General features: G+C 49.2%; 7 protein-coding genes across 7 annotated transcripts, besides 16 other annotated features; all 7 read left to right on the top strand.

Moving 5' to 3' along the window:
* Positions 1-9,015: a sequence feature (heterozygous, Esmeraldo-like haplotype).
* Positions 252-276: a microsatellite.
* Positions 335-359: a microsatellite.
* Positions 488-793, top strand: Tc00.1047053503801.79 (hypothetical protein, conserved; the record flags this gene model as incomplete). Its single annotated transcript, XM_802054.1, has 1 exon — positions 488-793. One exon carries the CDS (start codon positions 488-490, stop codon positions 791-793), a length of 306 nt encoding a protein of 101 aa, XP_807147.1.
* Positions 1,111-1,133: a microsatellite.
* Positions 1,154-1,206: a sequence feature (A-rich).
* Positions 1,509-3,326, top strand: Tc00.1047053503801.70 (uncharacterized protein; the record flags this gene model as incomplete). Its single annotated transcript, XM_802053.1, has 1 exon — positions 1,509-3,326. One exon carries the CDS (start codon positions 1,509-1,511, stop codon positions 3,324-3,326), a length of 1,818 nt encoding a protein of 605 aa, XP_807146.1.
* Positions 3,845-3,867: a microsatellite.
* Positions 3,929-5,503, top strand: Tc00.1047053503801.60 (uncharacterized protein; the record flags this gene model as incomplete). Its single annotated transcript, XM_802052.1, has 1 exon — positions 3,929-5,503. One exon carries the CDS (start codon positions 3,929-3,931, stop codon positions 5,501-5,503), a length of 1,575 nt encoding a protein of 524 aa, XP_807145.1.
* On the top strand, positions 5,692-6,525 carry Tc00.1047053503801.50 (hypothetical protein, conserved; the record flags this gene model as incomplete). The annotated part of the gene is made up of 1 exon (XM_802051.1): positions 5,692-6,525. The coding sequence occupies one exon, from the start codon at positions 5,692-5,694 to the stop codon at positions 6,523-6,525; it is 834 nt and encodes a 277-aa protein (XP_807144.1).
* Positions 6,699-6,718: a microsatellite.
* Positions 6,897-6,941: a sequence feature (T-rich).
* Positions 7,453-7,491: a microsatellite.
* On the top strand, positions 7,594-8,709 carry Tc00.1047053503801.30 (DNA repair protein RAD51, putative; the record flags this gene model as incomplete). The annotated part of the gene is made up of 1 exon (XM_802050.1): positions 7,594-8,709. The coding sequence occupies one exon, from the start codon at positions 7,594-7,596 to the stop codon at positions 8,707-8,709; it is 1,116 nt and encodes a 371-aa protein (XP_807143.1).
* Positions 9,016-9,265: a sequence feature (areas merged during assembly that could not be assigned to a particular haplotype. This can correspond to areas where the two haplotypes were merged or to regions with more than two copies in the genome that were merged during assembly.).
* Positions 9,112-9,134: a microsatellite.
* Positions 9,266-9,801: a sequence feature (heterozygous, non-Esmeraldo-like haplotype).
* Positions 9,354-9,380: a sequence feature (AT_rich).
* Positions 9,445-9,471: a microsatellite.
* Positions 9,575-9,913, top strand: Tc00.1047053503801.20 (ribosomal protein S26, putative; the record flags this gene model as incomplete). The annotated part of the gene is made up of 1 exon (XM_802049.1): positions 9,575-9,913. One exon carries the CDS (start codon positions 9,575-9,577, stop codon positions 9,911-9,913), a length of 339 nt encoding a protein of 112 aa, XP_807142.1.
* Positions 9,802-9,816: a sequence feature (areas merged during assembly that could not be assigned to a particular haplotype. This can correspond to areas where the two haplotypes were merged or to regions with more than two copies in the genome that were merged during assembly.).
* Positions 9,817-12,344: a sequence feature (heterozygous, Esmeraldo-like haplotype).
* Positions 10,320-12,344, top strand: Tc00.1047053503801.9 (RAD50 DNA repair protein, putative; the record flags this gene model as incomplete). The annotated part of the gene is made up of 1 exon (XM_802055.1): positions 10,320-12,344. A coding segment is annotated over one exon (2,025 nt), but the record flags the coding sequence as incomplete, so codon positions are not given.

Below are 12,344 nucleotides of genomic sequence, written 5' to 3'. Positions count from 1 at the left end.
GAGGCGTGGCTTGCGTGGTGTCTTTGAACTTTTAGAGTTTTGCCCAATAATGGCGATGATGAGGCTTTGCTTTTACCACCTGGAGTAGAATGTAAATAAAACAATTTCTTCCAGCCCACCCTACCCTGTAATATAAGGCGGTAAAACAAACAGAAGGAAACTACGGCTGAAAAAGAGGCAACAAAAGAGGAAAGAAACAAAATTTTTCATGTATGTAATGTGTATATGTGAAGCAGACACCTCTACACGTCAATAAAAAAAAAATAAAAATAAAAACGAGATTAGTTGTGGGGTGACACTTTTTAGTCTATCCATCTTTGTCGCTGTTGTTGTTTTGTTATTATTATTATTATTATTATGCGGAGGATGTCGTTGTGTTGGGGTCTCTTTGAATTGTGTTTTTTTTTTTTTTTTGCTTCCGCTGTTTATCGCAGAACACACGTTATTTTGTTTATACGCAAACAGTTAGGAGGAAAAGACTGTCGCAATGGCGCAGAAGAGGTTGAAGGGAAAGTCCCACGAAAAGAGCGGCGGTGCCCTGCGCAAGTCCGTTGGGGATTCGAAGAAGAAGACCGTCTACGGGAAACGGCGGAAGACAATTGAGGCGAAGGCGCGGGCAAATTATGCTTCCGCCGTCGAGTCGCGTATGGCTTCTCGCGTGCCGTCAGATCAGCGGGGCCGCCTCACCGTCGTGAAGCCCACTGCCGGACAGACGTCGCAGCGCGAGAAGAAAAAACACATGAAGAAGCCGCTGACGAGGGGCCGTAGACGCAAGGATGCAAAGAAGGCGTAAAGAAAATCGCTTTCAAACGGGAATGGTGGTGCTAATGATGATGGCCTAGAATGAGGTGTCGTTTACACGTTTATGCATACAACGCGTGGTGCGGTAAGAAGGAAGAGGAGAGAAGGAGAAAGAGCCACAAATGCAATAAAATGGTGAGGGGTATGCGTGTGTTCGTGCATGTTCCATGGCTTTGAATGAAGGAATGAGAGTAATATTTACAGGCTCTTTTCTGCTTATTTGTTGACACGGTAGAAAGAGGGCTGACTGCTGTTTTCACGATGAAAACGTGTTTGCGGTAAATACTTCTCGGAGAGCCAAAGGAATATACACACACACACACACACACACAAATAAACAACACGAAAAGAATTTGTCTTTTTTTCTGTCTTTTTTTTCACACTTTTTTTTTTTGTTGTTGTTTTCTGCCGTGTTTCCTATTGCGGGATCGTAAAATGGTTCTGTTGTGACTTCCGCATATCCCAATCTCATGGGTGGCGGAGGAAAGAAGGAGGTTGTAAGAAGAAACAAGAACAAAGAAAAAAGCAAACAAACAACCAAGCAGGGATCCGACGGAGAACACGTCACTCGCCTTTTTTTTTTTTTTTTTTGCGGGCCGCCTCCATCTGTGGTCGCATCTTTTTTCATCAGGAACGTTGTGACTTCATAGCGAGTGAGGCGTATTTTATTACCCGGCAACAAATAAGACAAACCCACTGCTACCATCATGCCTGGCATGGCGTCTGCCTTGTTCTCGGAGAATAAGCAGCTGCGGAGGCGTGTGCGGGAGCTGGAAGGCGAGGTGAGTTTTTTGCAGGATCAGAACTACCACATCCAACGTGTGAATGATACGTACCGTGGGAAGGTGCTGCAGTACATTGAGTCACTCCGTTCCAAAGGGCGCAGGGGATCTTCACCGGCCTTTGCGACTGCCAAGGATTTGGAGGAGCTTGTGAGGCGACTACGCGCTCATGACATCACCCACTCGTCTTCACGACCGCGAGTTGAGGAGATGACGGCGACCGTTTATCCGAAGGGATCTATCACTCGTGAAGGGGACGACGGTCTTATGAACAGCACAAGCTCGCTCTCTCGTGCTACCCAAGAGGGGGAGGGCGGGGTGCACGTGGCGGGTCGTAGTAATGCTCCAAGAAAAGAGGCGTTTTCCCCAAAAGGGAAGAAGACTCAAGCCAATGAATCTGCCGCAGTGAAAAACGCGCAACGGGCAACCGTATTGAATTTGACAGCAGAGAACAGGAAATTAGTGTCTCTTGTCGACACCCTTCGATTGCGTCTTGCGGCAGCCGGGCGTCTGAATTCATCGCTGGAGAAAAAATATCGTGCCTTGTCATCATTGATGGGCTGTTCTTGTTCTTCGGGGTCTGGGCGCCAGCAAGATGTCGCAAGGGACAAAATGCCCGGTTTACCAGAGCTGGAAAAACAGTTGAGGGAACTAGGAGAGGAAAATGAGAAGCTACGCAGCGAAAACGATCATAATAAGGAGTTGTTTCAGGAACTTTCCCATTATAGGATTCTGCTTAGTCGGAAAACCGTGGAAGTTGAGGTTCTACGGCAACGTGAATCAATTTTACTCGAGGAGATAAATGATTTGAAGGGGAAACTGGCCAAAACGACGGAGACGCTTCAGACGATGGGGACGGCTTTGCGATTAGGTAAAGTTCGTGAAAAACGGGCGATCTCAGCCATGGAGACGTTACAAAAGAAGACTGAAGAACAGGAATTGCAGCGGCGGCAGCAGGTACAAGAAACAAGAATGACCGCATCGGAAATACAGCCAGCGTTCTTATCTGCATTTATTGAACGGGTCGCAACGGCGTTGGAGCGGCATCATTTTGTGTTAAGTGAATATACGCTTGCCTGCCACATGCTGCATGTTATCCTTCATGGCCGGTTCACGGGGCAAAGAGCCCAAGAGTCGATGTGGGCTATAGACTTTGGATGGAAATCGATTGTAACGGAGACACTTTTTTTGGCTGCAGAACACCTTGCCAATCTGATAAAATTTTTTGAGGAGACGACGATGGTACACATTGCTTCTGTGACATCATCTTCGTTGGCTAAGAGCGGCGTGGATGCTCCAGTCGCAAAGGCATCAGAGGACGGTGACAGAAGTGGCTGCTTGGATAACCCAGGAAATATGAACAAGAATAAACGCCTACAACCCCCGATCCAATTATTCACGGATGACGGCAATGAAGTTGCACTGAAAAGCGAAGATGAAGACAAATTGCTGTCAAGTAACCCTGTGAGACGTGAGTCGAGATCTATTAAAGGATGCGTGGAGCGCAGCCATGCCCAGATGGTGGATGCTGCCACAATCACTGTTTCGCCGGTGCAGATTAGTCTGGCAGTTGGTTGCAGTTTGCCGGTTTCCCCTCAGTTTCCAAGCAAAGGCACGGAAACCATCTCCCCGCTTTTGATTAGTCGTGCGGTGGGAGAAGATTTTGGGATTGAGGGAAGCGCACTTGTTTTTCCAGTGGCCTGTGCCGCGTCTTTTCAGCCCGATGGGCGGCGTGAGCAATGAGCAAAGCACCACGGGTGTGTGGTGGGGAGGATTTGGAGGTAACTCATGCGGCCAGTAAAACTTTACATGATGGCGTCTTCACAACTTTAACCCGCCTACAGTGACGAATTAAGTTGCGTATGTGTATTTTTATATTTATGTCTGTTTGCGCGTCGCTGTTGACTCCAATTCTTTGTTTATCATGCCCTTTCTTTGTTGTTGTTGTTGTAAGAGCAACATAGCGAGGCATATCATGCGGATTCATGAGTGGAATTCAGTTTGTGATGATGCCAATGACGCGTGTGCATTTGACACAGGTTTTAAAAGAGATGAGTGTGGGACGATTTGTGATAAATTTGTCGTTGAGACTTTGGAGATTGCAGAATTCCCATTATTTATTGTTATCGTGGATTAACTTTTTTGAATTTTCTCTTCCGCTCTTTTTTATTGTGAATGTCCCGCCATTGTGAGCGTTACTGTTTGGCCCGTTGCTTGACAAGCAGAGGACTCATTTTTTTTTTTTTGACTTTAACCGCTATTTTATTTATTTATTTATTTATTTTTGGTTCCCTACGCGCATAACTTTTTTTCTTTTCTCCTTCTCTCTCTCTCTCTGTGTGTGTATGTCTCTGGAAAAGTCCTTACATGGGTGCACGCGTGTCGCCTTTTTTTTTTCTGCCCTAGTTGTTGAACTGAGCACTCACAAAACGAAAAAAAAGCAAAACAACGGGTGGTTTAGGATGGATAGCACAAGCCGCAAAGAGGCTGTGGAAACACTGCTGCGTACTTGCTCGCGTGGTGGGGATAGGGAGGACGTGGCTCGGTTATTGCTGCTGCAGCAAATTACAGGGGAACGAGTGAACGACGTTGCGGGGGAATTGGACGGTGCGAGCATCGTTGATGAGGTGCTTTTTCATGGGGAGGGTCACGGCACCACTTTGCCCCGCATCACCCCGCCACCTCTCTTCACCATTGGGGCCAAAGAACTGTGGGAGGCCTTTCCCTCATGGTGTCGTGATACCGAGCTGCAACGCCGACGGTGCGGCGGTGATGCTGTTCATGGACATTCCTTTGTGTGTTGCGCCTGGAATTTGGGACGCGTCGCTGGTGAGTTGAGTTTTCCCAGTATCCGCGGATGGGCAGCTGCGTACCGCAGTCCATGGTGCCATCGCTACCAACTACCTCTTCTGACTCGAGACGGCAGTGGCGGTGACAAGAACAACAACAACAAAAACGGAGAGAGCGGGATGTGTTGCATCAATTCGCTGGAGGAGGAGGCCAACGCGATTGAAGCAGCGCAGAGGGAGGGAAGACTGATGGGAGCATTGGATTATGGAGAACCGGCTGCAGTTATCATGGAGCTTCAGCAACGGTTAAATCACAGGCTGGAGAAGTACGGCGCGCAGTACTTCTGCACCCCGTGTGGTGCGGCTGGTAAAGAAATGGAAGTGCGTTTTGCTTCTCCATGGGCTACGAGTGCGTTTGTGAGGAATCTTTCCTCCGCTGAGGAGGTGATCTCCGGTTTTGTAACATTGGAGGTGATAGCGCTGGAGTGTGTGGACATTGCGGAGGAGGAGCGAACAGTGCAGGCGGCATCTTCTCTCTTTGATGGCGATGAGATGTGGGTGAAGGGAGGAAGGGAGGAGGACGAGTGGCCATCATTCTCTGGGATGACGAATACATTTTCTTCAGTAGGAAGAAGACGGTGGTCGGCTGGACACTCCTTTCAGCTGCGGGTGAACCCTACCGAACTGTTGATTCGTCATGACACTGCACACCTTATAGCTAACCTCAAATATCATGGCGACGGTAACGTGGGAAACGCTGCGAATGACTCCAGTCGTATGTGGTTGTTTCACAAGGATCAGGGACGCCCTGAGACGTTGCCGTTTCCCCGACGAAAATGCAGGAATCACGATTTGGTTACAACCTTGGAGAGGGGAGAAGAGGAGTGGCCTACCTTCTTGGAAAATCTTGATCTGGACGCTCTTGTGAGCCTCTTGTGTGCTCGTGTGGAAAAGAGTGACAATGCCGTGGTTCCGCTCGGCGTGTCGCCTATCGTGCGTGTTACATTGCCGTTGGTGGCGCCATCACCAGCACGGATGTGGGAGAGGGCGCTGCAAAAGAGATCTACTGCGGTTGCTGCGGCAGCAGTAGGAGTGGCGGCAATGGTGCGCAATCGAAGTGGGAGAGGCTGAGAAACGAACGGTTTGCGAACATCTCAGCGAGTGACAATTTCTGTTAAAGTTTCACAGTAGAAGTTTTATTTTCTCCTGAGTTTTTTTTTTGTTGATGATGATGTTCTCTCCTTACGTGTTTGTTTGTTTGTCTGTGTGTTTTGTGTCAGTTTTTTTCCGCGGCACAAGCGCGTGTTTTTTTTAGACAAATGTCGCGGATGCAGCCGTACGTCGATGAGCTTAAGAGTCGTTTCGGCAAAGTGACGGTGATCCACAAGTCTTCTGCGGAGACACTTCTGCAGGTGGAGCACGTCATCCCGGACCGTGGCTATGCCGCGGTGCTCTGCGTGACGCTGGGCGTTCATTTTCCCCGCACCCCTCCAATCGTCACTTACTTTGACGGCCGGAAGATTTCCCTGGCTTCGCCTGACGGCTCCGCGCCTGACGCGTGGGATCCGTCCAAGTCAAAGCTGGTGGATGCCGTTGGGAACGCCTTTGCCAACTTGGCAAATTTGTGGGGGAGTGTGGTGCCGCCGTCAATGGAGCTGCTTACCAGCCAGCTGAGCTCGCTGTCCGACTCCATGCTGCAGGACATTGTGTCGAACCCCAACTGTCTGGAGTCCTACGCCTATCAGTTGCCGTTTTTTAAGGCCATTCGTGACGCCAGTTGCCAGACGATTGACGACATTGAGCGCGTAGCAAACGAGAACTTGAAGTTGCAGCCGGTCGTGGAGAATTTGCGAGCCGAAGTGGAGGGGCTTCAACGTTCCCTCGAACAGAACGTGCAGTCCATGCAGAAGATGCTGCGAGCAACGCCGCTGTTGAATTCCATCGGCACCCCTGAGAGTCTGGCGAAAACGTTGGCGACTGATGTGAGGACGTTAGATGCACAATGCGAGGAAATTGCAAAGAAGATACTACAGTTGGACTGTGCCACAGACAAGCTCCGCTTTGACAATCTCCTGGAGGAGTACCGAGAAAAGGCAAAGGAGCGCCACTTCATTGACCTCAAAAGGCGCGCGTATTGTGCCTCACTGACGTGAGGGCGCAAAAAAAGAAAAAAAAAACATCAACGAAAACAACAACAGCCAAAGCCAACAGAAAAGGGAGGTAGGCTTCTCAGAAACGAAAATGAGAATAAAATTATGCGTATTAACTTCAGAATAACCTTGACATCGCGGTAAACATGTGCATACCTATTGCTATATTATTGATGGTGTGTGTGTGTGTGTGTGTTTGCGGCGTCTGTTGATGCAACTTGATTTTGCCTTTGAATGCAGTTTTAGCTTTTAATCTAATGCTTTTTTTTTGCGTGCGTTTCTCCTTTTCCCCACCGCGCCGCTCTTTTATCAGCCTTGGTTCTGGACGTACGGTACAACGGATGTAAGGCAATTAGGAAACCGCAAGGAACTTCAAAAGGAGAAGAAAAAAAAAAAAAAAAAAAAGAAAAGAAAATAAATAAGTGAAGGCGAGGAGTATGAGCCACCGAGTGACCGCCCAGGGGCATAGTTGCATCTCCGGGAACGGGGTTTCCTGCATGAAGTGCCACACGGGGGAGATTGAGTACCGCACCAACAGCTGCCACCACGCACTCTTTTGCAAAACTTGTGCGATGAAATGTGCAACGGGGGGAAAATGTAAGGTGTGCGGTGAACTCTACTCTGGGATGGAGCACATGCGATGACACAGGAATAGGAATGCAGTGAAGCCCACGAATGCGAAGAGTGTCCTGCACGTCTTTTGTCCTCATTTTCACTTTCACTCACTCACTCTCTTTTGGTTTCGTTTTGTTGGGCGTGGAATACGGGTGGGCAATACCATTATTTTGTCGTGCGGTGCGAGACGCACACATTGTGTGGTTGTGGTGTTTTTTTTTTTTTTTTTGGGGGGGGGGGGGGAGGGGTTGTTTGGGGTGGGTGGGGCTGAGCGGGTTTTTACTGCGTGTTTTTGTCTTACGCCGCCGCACGCGGTTTTTATTTTTTATTTTTTCGCTTTTTTTTTTTTTTTTTCCTGCTTTTGCGTCATTTAGAAACACGCAGGAACTAAGAGGAAGTAAGAGAGTTGCTGCGTGTCTGTGGTTGTGCGAGAAAGAGTGAGAAAAGGAGTGAGAGATGAACACCCGCTCCAAGAGAGGCAAGCGAAAGGGCGTTGAGGAGGTGGAGGTCCATGAGATTGCGAACACCTCGCCCGATCCCGTTGCAGCCCCCGAACAGCAGCAACAGCAGCAGGAGGATCAACAAAATGTGGATGGCGCGAACAACGGCGGCTTTCGCGTTATCCAAGTGCTAGAAAGCTACGGTATTGCCTCTGCAGACATTAAAAAGCTCATGGAGTCTGGTTTCTACACCGTCGAGTCAGTCGCGTACGCACCCAAAAAAAACATTTTGGCTGTCAAGGGTATCAGTGAAACGAAGGCGGATAAAATTATGGCGGAATGTGCGAAATTGGTACCAATGGGCTTTACATCCGCAGTGGTTTACCACGAGGCACGTAAGGAGATCATCATGGTGACTACCGGCAGTCGGGAGGTGGATAAACTGCTCGGTGGGGGCATTGAGACTGGCGGCATCACGGAGTTGTTTGGGGAATTCCGTACAGGCAAGACACAACTATGTCACACCCTGTGCGTCACGTGTCAACTGCCCATTTCACAGGGTGGTGCGGAGGGAATGGCACTGTACATTGACACAGAGGGCACCTTCCGACCCGAACGATTGGTTGCAGTTGCGGAACGTTATAAACTTGATCCACAAGACGTGCTTTCCAACGTCGCCTGCGCACGTGCCTTTAACACCGATCATCAACAACAGTTGTTGCTTCAGGCATCTGCAATGATGGCTGAAAATCGTTTTGCCATCATCATCGTTGACTCTGCCACTGCACTCTACCGCACGGACTATAGTGGACGTAATGAACTTGCAGCAAGACAGATGCATCTTGGGAAGTTTCTTCGTTCTCTGCATAATCTTGCGGAGGAATATGGCGTGGCTGTAGTCGTTACAAATCAGGTTGTCGCTAATGTGGATGGCTCTGCACAAATGTTTCAGGCAGATGCAAAAAAGCCCATTGGCGGCCATATTATGGCGCATGCGTCCACCACCCGACTGAGTCTTCGCAAGGGACGGGGTGAACAGCGCATCATGAAAGTGTACGACTCACCTTGCCTCGCCGAGGCAGAGGCCATATTTGGCATCTACGAGGATGGCGTTGGGGATGCAAGGGATTGACAGTGTGTAGCGTCAAACAGCATGAGTAGTGCGTCAATGCCTTTTTTTTGGTCCCTTTCTCCTTTCTTTTTTTTCTCCCCCACTTTTGCGTGTTTTTATAGACCTTTTATCAGTGTTCACCGGCCATCTAATATAGTGTAAGCGAAGAAAAAAAAGGAAATGACGGTGAGATATGCATGTTAATGGGGAGTAACGGGGAAAAGAAGAATGGGGCCGCAGGAATTGTGCGTGGGAATTATTTTTTTTACCCATTCTCCCCAAAGCTGGAAAACAGCAAGAACAAGAACAACAAAATAAAAAACTGCGGTGACTGTGAGCGTGCCTGTGGCAGCGAGAGGGGGAAGCAGAAAACAAGAAGGAGCAATGCTTGCGTTAACGTTGGGGGGTGACCCGTGATTCATATTTTTTTTTTTTTTTTTTTTTTTCAGTCTTTTGGTTTATTCCCTTTTCTCGACACTTCTTTGGGCGTTTTTCTCTTGTTGTTGTCGCCGCGGATAGTGATTGCTTTGCGTCAAGAGGGGGGATGTGTGGGGCTGCGTTGGTTCTTGCTGCCCACCATGGGCCGACAGAAACGCCACGCAGGCCAAGAGGAAAGGAAAACAAATCCACACTGATGCATGAAAGAGAAGCGCGAAGCAAAAAAGTTTTTATTATTATTATTTTTTATTTTTGTTGTTTGCCTGCCTTTGGGGCCCACTTCTCTTCTACATTGTGTGGATTTCCTCGTGTGCCCAAACACACACACACACACACACACACACATTTCCTCCCGCCTTCGGTTCTTTTTTTTTTTTTTTTGTTTTATGGTTTGTGTGTGTCACTCTTAAGCGAAGGAGGCTAAATACCCGTTGACAAAAAAAAAAGGATGACGACGAAGCGCCGCAATCATGGCCGTGCCAAGCCTCCGTGCTCCCGTGGCCGCACAAGACCCGTGCACTGCTTCAACTGTGGCCGTCTTGCGCCGAAGGACAAGGCTGTGGGGCGCTTTGTTGTGCGTCGCATGCTTGACCAGGCCTCTGCCCGCGATGTGGCGGAGGCGTCCAACGTCTACGGCGCTGGTTTCCCGATGCCCAAGCTCTACATGAAGCAGCGCTTCTGCATCGCGTGCGCCATCCACAGCCGTACTGTCCGTGCCCGCCCTACCGATATGCGCAAGCGTCGTTTCACCACGAAGGTGCCATTCCGCCCTACAGGCGCCAAGTAGGCAAATTAATTGACGGGATGTGACGCTTCTCTCCTGCGGACTGAGGTTCACTGCGATCTTTCTTTTTTTTTTTTTCTCTGTGAAGTCTCACATTCGGAGTCACGGAGCCTTGTCGCTTACTTCTTATTTTATTTTTGTTTTAATAAACCATGAAAATGAATCATCATTCCTACCCTTTTTTTTTTCTTTTCTGGTCTCCGCGTGGGGATCTCCTTTACGCGGATAATGGATTTATTGGCTGGGAGCGGAGGGGTCTTTATGACTTTTTCCTCCCCTCCCAGTGTTGTGTGGCTGGAAATAGATCTTTTTTTTTTTTTGTTGTTGTTCGTTTGCTCTTTTCTTTGGATGTCTCTCTGTGGCGGCGAAAAGGGCTGCGTGTGGACGGGAGTGGAGGCAGCATCCGAGGATGACAAGCATTGAGCAGATTCAAATCAGCGGTGTCCGCAGCTTTGACCCCAACCCGGCTCACCGTCAGACAATTGTTTTCCAGAAGCCTCTCACTGTCATACTCGGAAAAAATGGCGCGGGTAAGACAACAATTATCGAGGCATTACTGAATGCCTGTACGGGACAAATGCCTCCGGGTAGCGGCTCTGAGAAAAGCTCCTTTGTGTATGATCCTAAGGTGATGGGCGAGACGGATGTCAAGGCGCAGATCCGTCTCCTTTTCACCGGGAGAGGCGGCAAGGTGATGCAGGTAATACGTTCCTTTCAGGCTTTGCGTACTCGCACCAAGACAACCTTCACGACGCTTGACAGCACTGTGGCATTTCAGGATACCGCGACCGGTAAGGTTTTGTCTAGCACTTACCGCGCCAACGATGTGGACCGTGCCGTGCCTGAAATGTTGGGTGTCTCCCCGGCGGTTCTAGAGCATGTTATCTTCTGTCACCAAGAGGACACCAATTGGCCGCTGTTGCCGCCCAAAGAGGTAAAAAAAATATTTGATGAGATTTTTGCGGCGACTCGCTATGTCTTGGCCCTCGATCGACTTCGGGAGAATAGCAAAGAGTTCCGCCGACAGCAAAAGGAGCATGAGGCGAACTTGATGGCGTTGCGAGAGCACCGGGAGCAGGCCCAACAGCTCACGGGTGACATTGCAGCGAAGGAGGAGTTGGTCCGCACAATTCAGCAGCGAGCCAAGTCGTTGGAACCGCAACTGAAGGAACTGCATGCTGTCACGGCAGCGCTGAGTGCTGTGGAGCAGGGCGCGGAAGGTTTGGCACGCGAGGCTGCCATGATTCAAGGCCGCATCGACGAGAAGCAAGAGTCATTGAGTCGAATGACCCTTCCTCCGATGACTTTGACGATAGAGGAGATGTTGGAATTTAAACAGGGGTTTGCTGAGCGTATCAAAGGCCTCGAGGCAGACGCATCCGATAAGGCGAACCTCCTTGAGAAGGCTGAGGCAAAAAAGCAGCAATGTGAAGAAACGGCGCTGCGTCTTCGCTCCACCACTGAATTTCTTGAGCAGCAGGAGCGGCAATATAAAGAAAGCCGTATGGAGCTTCAGGGAATTGTCAAGAACGTCTCGACAGGACTTGTCTTGGGTGATGATGACATGTGCGAGGAAGACCTGCAGCGTGTGAGCGATCACTTGAATGCGGAATTACAATTGGCGAGGGCAGAGCGAGACAAGGCATTGAAGGAGTTTGATGACGAGAAGAAACTCCTTGAGGATCAACGGAACATGTTGCTTCGCTCAATGGATGCCGATAACAAGGAGAAGGATATGAAGGAGGACCAACTAAAACACCTACATCAACGCGTCGTGAGCACCGAGGAGGCATTGGGAAAGTTGAAGCCGTATGTTGGAGCTACATACCTTGAGTCACTGAAGAAAACAATATCCGAATTGGAGCAGCGTTTGGAGGTAATGGAAGAATTGAAGAAGAAAGGGGAAAATTACAAACAACGACAAGACATATTGCAGAGAATAGATGCACAAAATCGCATTGTTGCAGGGTTGCGTCAAGAATTGGCGAGACACAAGGAATGCTTGGGTGGTGAGGCGGAGATGAATCTTCTTCGGACACAGATTACAGAGAAGGAGAGGTTTCTTGAGGCTGAGATGAGGGAGACACTCGTGCCGGAGTTGTCTAATTTTGGGCACGAGATGACTGAGGGACGTTCCCTGTCGCAGATTTCCCTCCTCATTGAGCAGCTCAGGGAACAAAAGCTTGGGGTACTCCGAGTTATTCAAACCGAGCACGGTGAGCTCGATCGTCAAATTGCCGTGCTACAACAGAATCAGGCGCAGCGAATGGAGGAAATAATGCGGGAAAACTCCGAGTTGCAGCGGAAGCGCACAAACTGCGTGAAGGCACTTGATGGCTTGGGTGAAATTGATCATTTTGAGGCTGTCCTTGAGAAGGCCCGTGATTTATTAGAAGCAGCGAGGAACAGGCATCATGCACTGGAGGCAATGTCA

This window comes from Trypanosoma cruzi, genomic scaffold (genome assembly GCF_000209065.1).
Source record: "Trypanosoma cruzi strain CL Brener 1047053516285 genomic scaffold, whole genome shotgun sequence".
Taxonomy (NCBI): Eukaryota; Euglenozoa; class Kinetoplastea; order Trypanosomatida; family Trypanosomatidae; genus Trypanosoma; species Trypanosoma cruzi.
This window is presented reverse-complemented; position numbering and strand designations above follow the sequence as displayed.